Consider the following 11,459-nt stretch of genomic DNA (forward strand, 5'->3'; position numbering starts at 1 on the left):
TGGGTCACAGTTCATCTGATGAAGTATCTGGGCCTTGCACCCCAGCTTAGTCTTGTCCTCTGCCTCCTCTTGGGTCTGCATCAGAATACCTAGTGGTCCAGTTCAGCCACATTGGCCTGGGAGGCGGGGCCAAAAGTCGGCCTGGCTGGGCCTTAAAGAAGACCTGTTAGGTGCCACTCTTTGACAGGCCATTGGAGGAACTGGCCGCGACTATCAGCTATTCCACAAAGCTTTTTGGCTGAGGGTGTGGGTGTTTCCGATCCAGTGACATTTAAACGGTACCCCTGTTTACCTGAAGATTGTTCATCTCCCCAAAGGCTGCTCTGAGGGTTCCTCGGCTCCTCTAACTGAGCTGATTGGAAACTGAAAAAGCTGAACCTTTGTGAGTGGCCATCTGTCAGTTCAGAATCAGAGATTCCACCCCCCCTTCCCTCTTGAGTCTCTCCTTTCTCCAGGTGGCACAGCCTCTCCATGGACACCAGGCAGTACCGGTGCCCGCCCCGGATTCTAGGGGCTACTTGGTGCCACATGCCCTGACGGCTCATCTCCTTCCTTCCGGATCAGCTAGAACCCGGTTGGCAGTGAGGAATGAGCAACAGAGGTTTGGCTCCACCACCAGGTGGCAGAGCTTGACCAGGGACATGTTCAGAAACGACCACTGCTACAGGCTATAGGAAGGGACCTTACCAAAGCCCTGCATGCGTTCCTTCCTCCTGGTTACCTCTACTCCCGCGACTGAACAAACATCTTGGGTCACGCCTTTCAGCCTGGTCTGAAGCGTTGCCCGACATCCCCTCACCGGATTGCCATAGCGTCGCGGTTTAGCCAAGCCCTGGACCTTTAACCCTACGCATATATATGTTCGGTGATCCTGACCTGGTCGCTCTCAGGTCTCCACTGTGGGAATCTCTGAAAACCGAACTGTGAGGTCTGATAGGGAAAGAGAATTGGAACGCCATTCTCTAACAAGATTCCCAGAATGCTGGTGGTTGCCCTGGAAAGATGAAACAGTTCCTGGCTTAACAGAGGTTCAGATTTCTACCTGAAGCATGAGTTGGTCAGGCCCCAAGCTGTTTGGGAGCCTGAGGGTAGACAAAAGCTTATGCAAATTTTAAGCTGTTTACTGCTTACCTCCCCTTTCTAAAATAAGGAAGCCATTTATCACTTTTATACAAATTTAGGTCACGTATTGGTGTTTGTGACTTCAAAGATATTGGTACCTTTCTTTCTGTATGTACTCCCCTGTAGTAAACTCCATAAAAGCCTTGTTGATGGGACCTGGAGCATCTGAACCTGGAAGAAGGCTTCAGGTCCCCTGATACTGCAAACCTCAATTCCATAATCCAGTTTCCATTATTCCTTTATCCCTGGTCACAGAGGGCATAGCCATTTTGTAGCAGCTGTATGGGTTTGCCCCACCCTCCTTCTTTTGCTCATACTGGGACTTGAACTTAGGGCTTTGCGCTCTCCCTTGCTTTTTTTTCTGAGGCCTAGTGCTCTACCACTTGATACATAACTCCACTTCTAGCTTTTTGGTGGCTAATTTAAGAAGTCAACCCTATGCTGGTTGGCTTCAAACCTGTATCAAATCTCAGCCTCCTGAGTAGCTAGGGTTATAGGTGTGAGCCACAGGTGCTAGCTGTTTTTGACCTTTCATTTACACAAATGCCCCAATTTGAGTCCAACCTCTGCCATGTGACTTTAGGCAATTTAGTTAAGTCACTATTTGCCTACATGTTTAAAATGGTGACAATGCAGGAACTTTCTTTATAGAACTTCTGTAAGTACTAAATTAATACATTTAAATTATTTAGAATAGGGCTTGCATATATACTAAGTGGTCAAATAATGTTAAGGAAGTAGAAATGTTTTAATTTTTTTTTTTTTGTCGGTTGTGGGGCTTGAATTCTGGGCTTGGGTGCTGTCCCTTAGCTCTTTGGCTCAAAGCGAGCACTCTACCACTTGAGCCACAGACCCACTTCCGATTTTCTTTTTTTTTTTTTGGTCCGGTCGTGGGGCCTGAACTCTGGGCCTGGGCGCTGTCCCTCAGCTCTTCAGCTCAAGGCTAGCGCTCTACCACTTGAGCCACAGGGCCACTTCCAGCTTTTGTTATTTTTGCTTATGTGGTGCTGGGGAATCGAACCCAGGGCCTCAGGCATGCAAGGCAAGCGCTCTACCACTGAGCCACCTTCCCAGCCCCCACTTCGGATTTTCTGAGTGGTTTATTATAGATAAGAGTCTCACGGAATTTTCTTGCCTGGGCTGGCTTTGAACCATGATCCTCAGATCTCAGTCTTCTCAGTAGCTAGGATTACAGTCGTGAGTCACCAGTACTGGGCTGTTTTAATTTTTTGAGTATGCATTTCTGAGCACAGTTTCCTGATATATTTGTTGTCAATTGTAGTAGACAGCTGTTGATCCACATTTAATTGGTGAAAAAAGCTTCACTTCCTGTTTATTATTTTTTTCATTTATCTGTATTTATTTTATGCTAAATTTATTCCTTTGCCATAGGTTTCTGTTTCTTCAGCTTCTTCTGGGATACCCTTTCCTTCTGTGCAACCTCGTCTTCTGGTTTAGGAACAATTTGTTCCTTCTCTATAAGGATCACCTCAATGTGGCAGGGGGAGCTCATGGATGGGTTATAAGTTCGGCGGCGCATCTTAGGTGCTTTGTTCACCTGGATGTGTTCAATGACCAGGGAGTCTACATCTAAACCCTTCAGTTCTGCACTACTCTCTGCATTCTTAAGCATGTGCAGCAGAAACTCAGCACTCTTTTTGGGCCACTGACCCTGTGTCCAGCCCCACTGTTTGGCCTGGGCACACCTACCAACTCCACCATTGTAAGGCCGGAATGGCACACATTGCTTCTTTAATGTAACATCTTTCAGATACGTGGTAGCTTTTTGGATATGCATTCCCTCAATGGCCTGGGCTGTTTCTCTGGTGTTCTTAAAGAAAACACAAAGATTTGAACCTCTTGACTTGCATGATTCTGTGGGGTTTTCTGGGTCTAGAGAGTAGCCAACCATTTTTTTCACTGGTTACCTCAGGCCACTTATAGGAAGTGTTTATTATTTTAGGTAATAGACTTTTTTGTTTTGTTTTGTTTTGTTGGTCATGGGGCTTGAGTGTGGGCCCAGATGCTGTCCCTCAGCTCTTCAACTCAAAGCTAGAGCTCTACCACTTGAGCCACAGTGCCACTTCCAGTTTTCTGGTGGTTTATTGGAGATAAGTGTTTCACGGCTTTTCTTGCCCAGGCTGGTTTTGAACCGCAATCCTCAGATCTCAGCCTCCTGAGTAGCTAGGATTACAGGCGTGAGCCACCTGTACCCGGCTTAGGTAACAGAGTTTTAACCTATTCTATAGTCTATATGAATGATCTTGTGTACTTCACTCTGATCATTGGCAGTCCAGATGGAGTGTCAAGGTTGGAGTACAGGCAGAAATGTCTTCCATGTTCTCTGATACTGTAAAGATGGACTTGACTCTATTTCCCCTTGAAGCTGGATAGACTAGGTCAAAATGAGGTATGGTCAGCTTACAGCAAACACAGGAGATATTCCTTCATATACTTCCCTTAAGATTAAGGGAACAGTCATTTTAGGGGAAATGAAGCCTGGATAAACTAGTTTACAGCAAATAAAGGGCAAATAAAGGAGACATTCCTTCATCTGCTTCCCTTATGATTAAAGGGAATAAAGTCATTTAGGGGAAAATGAAAGAACACTTGTTTGACAGGATGTATGCCTTCTTGAGAAAAGTGCTTCCCCAAATTTAAGTAACCTCCTACTCCAAATGTAGATAGCAGAGCACCTCCTTTTCCCAAGGATAAGGATTTGTTTTATGGCAGGATGCATTTTTACCTGGAAACTCAGAAAGTAACATCACGTGTGATGAGAAAAGACACAGCATTGAAGCCAGGCCCCCTGCCTTACCATATAAATACCCCAACAGCCAAGGAGCTGTGTGTGTCTCCCTCGATGTCTGTGTCTCTCTCTTTCTCCCTGTGAGAACACCCACAGTCTGTTAGTGTGCCCTGCCCTTCTTCTGGTCAGTTTGTCTGCTTTTTGTCTGTCTGTTTGCATGCTTACTTACTCAATAAAGATCCACCAAGTTTCCTTACCATTGTGACTTGTCCAGAAATTCTTATTCTGCCATGGATCCTAAGTGAAAAGTTCCTATCTTTAAAGGGAAACTTCACTAACCCTCGCCTGCATCTGGTGACACCCTGAATGAGTATATAAAGGGATAGGAGCAAACAGGAAGTGACAGGGGTAAATTCTAGAGGGAAGGGAAATGACTGCTACTTTCTGTTTGTCAGAGAGAAGTTTCTAGGTCCCCATAGAATAATATTTTTCCGCTTTATTAACTTCTACAGCCTATCAGGTAAATGGAATGACCTCTATTTCTTATAATGCCCTGGCAGATACCAGTTATAATGCAGGCTCCTTTAATCCTTCAGAACTGAGAGTAATGGAGAACAAAAAAGACACTCCTCCCTCAGCCATGATAAACTTCTGGGCTCAGTGAGAACATAGGACAGAGTAAAATATCTAAGATGCCCTCAGGCTTTTATCTGTCATTCTATGTTTCCTTCCAGGACACAAGGAGCAGGACAAGATTTTGGCAGCCTTCAACTCATACCCTTTTATTTTACAGAAGATGGAACTATAATCTTGGAAAAGCTCCATTCCTTCTCTGAATTTCTTATATAATGATTTAGTGTAATCACAGTAACAACTGCCCATCTTGAAGTATAACTGTTGCAATTACTTCACATTTAAATGGGTTTATGACCATTAACATTTCCGAGAGTCAGAAGTTCTTTTGACCTGGGGAAGCCTAAAACCAATCTAATGTGGCTAAATCAAATTGGACTTTCTTCCAGATGGTTGTTGACATACCTGTAGTTAGTTGAGTCATTAAGGATTCAGTTCCTTCCCATCTTTCCCTCCTACTATCATTGGTATGCAATTTTTTTTTTTTGGGGTCCGGTCATGGGGCCTGAATTCTGGGCCTGGGCGCTGTCCCTCAGCTCTTCAGCTCAAGGCTAGTGCCCTACTACTTGAGCCACGGCACCACTTCCGGCTTTTTTCTTTTTGCTTATGTGGTACTGAGGAATCGAACCCAGGGCCTCAGGCATACAAGGCAAGCGCTCTACCACTGAGCCAACTTCCCAGCCCTTATTTTTCTATTTGTTAATTTTATGGTTATAAGATGATTGCTTTGGCTCTAGACATTACATCTGGCATTCAAAGCAGAAAGAAGAAAAAGAGTTATTGGTACTAGCTTTGTTTCTCCTCCTTATTTGAAGGAAAGGATTTCTCATAAATCAGTCCTCTCTAGCAAACCTCTCTTTACATTTACCTGTGATTTATCTCTTATAGCAGTAAAGTCTGGAAAAATGAGTATTTAACTGAGCACATTGTTGACTAAAGCAAACTTGGTATTTAAGTTGTAGATACGAATTGAGAAATAGGGTTTCTCAACCAAGTACCATTAAGATCCTCATTTTGCAGATAAAGATACTAAGGCATAGAGTAGTTAAGTAGCTTAATGACTACATTGTCAACAAACAAGTAGAGGGGGCTGGGAAGGTGGCTCAGTGGTAGAGCGCTTGCCTTGCATGCCTGAGGCCCTGGGTTCGATTCCTCAGCACCACATAAGCAAAAAGAAAAAAGCCGGAAATGGCGCTGTGGCTCAAGTGGTAGAGCGCTAGCCTTGAGCTGAGGGACAGTGCCCAGGCCCAGAGTTCAGGCCCCACGACCGGACCCAAAAAGAAACAAAACAAAACAAAAAAACAAGTAGAGGTGAGATTTGAACCTAGGCAGTCTGGCTCAACACTAGTACTTCTTCAACGTTATTTGTAACAACCTACAGTAAGAGGAAAAGACATGTATAACGAACACTTCTCAGAATATACAGTGAGCACTCATTCATGTGTTTTAGCTGAATCTTCTCAAGGACACACCCTCTGACATGAGGGGAATCAGGAAGCAAAACATAGAAGAGGAAAAAATAAACAGAATTAAGGACACTCAATTAGGGTATGTTATTTTATTTTATTTTGTGCCAATACTGGGACTAGAAATCAGGGCCTGGGTGCTATCCTTCAGCTTTTTCACTCAAGTCTGCTACTCTATCACTTGAACTACATCTCTGCTTCCAGCTTTTTTTCTGTTTAAGAGTCTCACAGTCTTTCCTGCCTGGGTTGGTTTCAAACTGAGATCCTCCGATCTCAGCCTTCTCCAGATTACAGGTGTGAACCACCACATAGAGGTATGTTGTTAAACCACTACAGAGGGTAACTGGAGTTTTATCCCCGAGGAGGAAAGGTCTGGAAGAAAATTCCACACTTTCAAATTATCACAATGAAGGGGCAAGATTGCCAAGTTATGCATACCTTTCAGTCATTGGTTAAAAGCTATCATTTCTCAGTTACTATATTCTGGACAAAATGGATTTCAGGATCCTAAGGGAGGATCTATAACAAACATGCAGGCATTGGATTTTGGAAGTCATGTTGGTGTGCACAGATGTATGGTGAACACTTCTGCTACATGATACCTTGTATCGTCAACAATATCATCTTCAATTCCTATTTATTCAACATTTGCTAGCTGCCCAGTCTAGTTCCATGGTGCTGCAGGAAAGTGTCATCAGATGCAGCTAGTGTGAGATTAAAGAACCTCAGAAGCAGCAAGTCTGAGTGTTAAACCCAATTCACGCATTAACTTTGTGACTCTGACCCTCCTAGCCATCCTGAAGGTTTATCATGAGAAGTCTAGCATATTCCCAACTACCTGTAAATTCTAGTTTATGTATGTATGTATGCATGTACGTATTATATGTTATGTGTTTTTGTGGAGTTTCCTGGGGCTTGAACTCAGCTTAGGGCATGGGTGCTGTCCCTGAACTTTTGTGTATGTGTATGCTCAAGGCTAGCACTCTATCACTTGAGCCACCGCTCCACTTTTTTTGAGATAAGAGTCTCATGGACTTTCCTGCCCAGACTGGCTTTGAACCGAGATACTCAGATCTCAGCTTCCCGTTTAGCTAGGATTATAGGTGTTAGTCACTGAAGCCTAGATCTTTAAAAATTTTTTTATTATGTTTAAGTAGTTGTACATGTCAGTTTATGAGTACAATACCTCTTGATCAAGGTCACCTCTTTCATTATTCTTTACTAGCTAGTATGATTAATAATAGAAAGGGTCAGGGCTGATGGCTCACACACATAATACTAGCTACTCGGAAGGCTGAGATCTAATGACTGCTGTTCAGAGGCAACCCAGGCAGACACATCTGTGCGATTCTTATTTCCTAAACAGCAAACAGCTGGTTAAGCTCTGGTTAAGTGGTAGAGCATTAGCCTTTAGCTTTTTAGCAAGAGTGTGAGGCCCTGAGTTTAAGTCTCAGTATCAGCACAAAACATTAAGAAAATGGTATAAGTTGATCCTGCTGTCTAATCTACACCATAGGGCTATATAAGCCTATATGTATGTCCTGGAAACAGGTGTGTTCTACCTTAGTCAATGCTGAAGATAAATAAAAAAACATGAAATCGAATTCAGTGAGCAGGAGGCTGGGCATTTAGAAGTGTTTTGGCTGAGACAGTATTTGTGTGTGATTTTGAAGCTCCCATTCCCTACCCCAAGAATACATATCCACAGAGGAATTTTATCACATCATTGGCACCAAGCATGTGAGAGCAGCATCTGATTTACTCTCTTCTATATTTTAGAGCCTGCAAGTGTTAGGTATGTGCATGTTGTTGATCTAATGAAATAGCTGAGGGAAACTACTTACAAAGAAAATGAGTTTTTAGCCTACGGTGTTAGAGGCTAAAAGGTCAAACAGGTTTCCGACAAAAGCTTTCCCTTAGCTGTGTCATCTCATGGCAGACAGCAGTGGTAGGGGACACATTTGGGAGCTAGTGATTACATCTGGACATCAGAAGCCAGAGAGGCGGTGCAGGCTTACTCCAACTTTTTTTTGGGGGGAGGGACAATACTAGGGCTTTATGACAATACTTGGATTTGTCTGCCTGGGTTGGTTTTTGAATGTGAATCCTCAAATCTCAGCCTCCTGAGTAGTTAATAACCCGTGCCTGGTTACACAACTGTTTTAATATATTCTTGGCCAGGCTGAATGATTATCCTTCAGGTGGCAGGGCTTGAGAGGGATACTGGGGCTTACAAGTCACGTCTTGGGTAAACAAGACCTAGTTCATCAGCAGATAATTCTTGGTCAGAAAGACGTCTCTGGGAGACGAGGACAAGCAAGTCAATATGAATAAGGTAATATGTCATGAACCCTAAGCCATATGGGCCAAACTGTATGGTGGTGTTTTCAGTGACTGAAATATGGAATGAAGTGAACCAAAGACCACATCAGAGACTTGGGCTCTTGTATTTATTCTTGGTAATAGTGGCAAAGGATCTGTGGCTGCAGTTATCTTTTGGAGTCCTAGATTAGAAAACCTAAGATAGGGATATCAAGGAGCATAGAGAATGGCATCCATTTCTTGCTTGTATCACCTTATTCCATATCCATACTCTCCTCATCCCAGCAAGATCAAATAGTGCTTAGGTCAGTTTCTGTGAAGGTATTTCTTAGTTGAGGAAAATTCATAAGTCCTGTAGCCTTGGACTTTGGGTCATTATCATGCAGAGTTACTAAACAAATGGCTGTTATAAGCACTAAATAAGATACCATAAGTGGTAACTTCATTACCAATATGAAGAATTATTTTTAGACAATCTGTAAACTTCCTCCATAACACCTGGCAGAAGCTTGCCCAGGAGATCAAAAAGAGCTGGGTTTTCCTGGAGGCTGTGATGAGTCTCTTTCCTCCAATCTAGCTCTGGCTAAATGGCACACCACAAGGACACCTCCCCACTGCTGAGCCCACCAGAAGACCCTGAGGGAAGTAAAAAGAAGCTTTTATTCTCATACAATGGCTGTGGTATGGTCAAAGGTCCTGTGGGCCTCCTCTGATTGGTGTTACCCTTTCCAACACCTTTGAGATTGATACAAGTCCACTGTCCATCTATCCTTATTCAAGGTGAGAAACACAGCAGTCAAAGAAGATAAAGTAGAAATTCAGTAATTAAGAGAGGAAATTGGCACTCACATAAGTGAATAAAACTAAAGGCAAAAGGGGGTATATAATCTAAGAAAATAAGTTTATAAATAATAATGACTGGCTGTGTGTGTGTGTGTGCGTGCGTGTGTGTGTGTGTGTGTGTGTGTGTGTGTGTGTGTGTGTGTGTGTGTGTGTGTTGGTACTGGGGCTTGAATTCAGGCCCTGGTACCATCCCTTAGCTTTTTTGCTCGAGGCTGATGCTCTACTCTTTAAGCCACAGATCCACTTTCTGCTTTTTGGTGGTTAACTGGAGATAAGAGTCTCCAAGCCAGGTGCTGGTGGTTCATGCCTATAATCCTAGCTACTCAGGAGGCTGCAATCTGAGGATCAGGGTTTGAAGCTAGTCCTGGCAGGAAAGTCCATGAGCCTCTTATCTCCAATTTAGCACCAGAAAACCAGAAGTGGAGCTGTGGGGTAGAATGTGAGCCTTGAGCAGAAAAGCTCAGGGCAGCACCCAGGCCCTGAGTCTAAGCTACATGAAAAAAAAAGTCTCCCAGACTTTCCCACATGGGCTGGCTTTGAACCACTATCCTCATCTCTCAGACTCATCTCTCAGCTAAGATTACAGGTGCAAGCCCCTGGCACCCAGATTAAAGTCACTAGGTATTATAATAAAATGTGAATTTAATGCAGTTGGACATATTGTGGCTTTCAAAAATAATTGTTTGGATGACATGTTTGACTTCAGGTACAATAGGGAAAGCTACCTGCAACCTAGAGTGTAAGATCCCAACCATTTATTTCCCTGCCTTCTAAACCAGTGGAAGTTATTCAGGGAAGATTGGGACCTGATGATGGCCTTCTTCTCTGCAAGGGGTAATTGCAATTTGTTCCTGGAAGCTGGGGAGGCTGGTAATTGGCAAAACACAGGAAGGACTGCTGTGAGCTGACTCATGCTGATATTGACAGGGAGAGATAGATGGCAGACCCCAAGGAAAAGTGGGGAGGATGAGAGAGAGAGAGAGAGAGAGAGAGAGAGAGAGAAGGAAAGGTTAGTGAAGGAGAGGAAGGCTTAATTATCATCTCTAAGTCCTTGTGTGTGAAAGTGTCTTGACAGTTCATACTTTATTTGGAACAATTATCTGGACCCTTTCAATAAATAACTGTTTTACTGGGTTCAGTATTCAGTTAGTTGCTCTGGAGAAAGAACAGAGTGATTACTGGTCCTTGACAAGGCAGCATAAGACCCCACACCGAAGCAGATAAAATCCGAAAGCTTTAGGAAGAAACTTGGAGTGGGGGATTCCTAAGTGCCTTTGATTGGGTTCAAAGGGCAGTTTTGAAGCTCTCAGGAATACCCAGTGCAGGTTTAGATTTGCCACCTGAAAGGAAACAATGTCAGGAATGGGTCTTTAAGCTATGTCAAAGTGCCAGATAATCTGAAAGATAGTCCTACCGATGAAGACACTTGAAGTATTCATGGTAATAAGTTCAAGGTCTGTTCTTGTGCTCTACTTTTCCAAAAAGGATATAACAGGTCAGGGAAATCCATGGAATGCTTGGAAATGAAACAGCAAGGTCAAGATGGTTGGCGTGAGCTGCCTCACATCACTTATATTCCCTTTATTTGCAATTGGTAACACACACATACACACACACACACAAAGGGCCTGAACGTGTCTTTTTACTTCTTTTATTGAACTCCATAAATATTTTCATAAGGCTTTGTGTCATTACAACATCTTTTTTTGTTGTTAAACATTTTTAAACACACAACTTTGACAGTTGTTTGACAGGGTCAAACAGTCAGATAGTAGAAACAAAAGAATAAACTGGCAAATGCAGAGCAGCAAGGGGTAATCAAAATCACTGTTGCCCATCTATCCACCCCAGCCCACCCCACCCCCAAAGCACTAAAATATCACTATTTGGCTTCATACTAGAATTGTTAGAACGCTCTTGTTGCTGTCCTTAAGCGATCCATTAAAAATACACACAGATAGAGAGGATGAGAGAAGAGAAAAGAATTTTATTTCTGCATTAGGACTTCCCCACAGCAAGACTCATAGAACAAACTAGCAAAGCCTTTTGAAGAGCAAATCCAGGCCTCATCGAGTTGAGGAAAGGGGAGCTCAGGGCCATGCAGAAACCGAGGAGAATTATAGAGTTCTTGGGGGTAGCATTGCTGTGGGGACACAATAGGTTTAGATATTGAGCCCAGGTAATTATTGGGCTCCCATTTGGGCTAATAGCCTCTGGTTTGCTTTGAGCCATAGGTAGAGGGGACATTACAATTAATTTAAAGTTAATTTCTGGTGTTTTCACAAATTACTGGCATCTGTTAAGGCCAGTGGGTGGAGAAGGGT

At 43.3% G+C, this 11,459-nt stretch overlaps 1 protein-coding gene across 1 annotated transcript; it reads right to left on the reverse strand.

Annotated features, from left to right (window-relative positions):
- Positions 1 to 2,497: 2,497 nt before the first annotated feature.
- Positions 2,498 to 3,034, reverse strand: LOC122096378 (60S ribosomal protein L17-like). Its single transcript, XM_042666919.1, has one exon. It carries the CDS (start codon positions 3,032 to 3,034, stop codon positions 2,498 to 2,500), a length of 537 nt encoding a protein of 178 aa, XP_042522853.1.
- Between the last annotated feature and the right edge of the window lie 8,425 nt (positions 3,035 to 11,459).

Source organism: Dipodomys spectabilis, unplaced genomic scaffold (assembly GCF_019054845.1).
Source record: "Dipodomys spectabilis isolate Male_0828 unplaced genomic scaffold, ASM1905484v1 ptg000370l, whole genome shotgun sequence".
Classification (NCBI taxonomy): Eukaryota; Metazoa; Chordata; class Mammalia; order Rodentia; family Heteromyidae; genus Dipodomys; species Dipodomys spectabilis.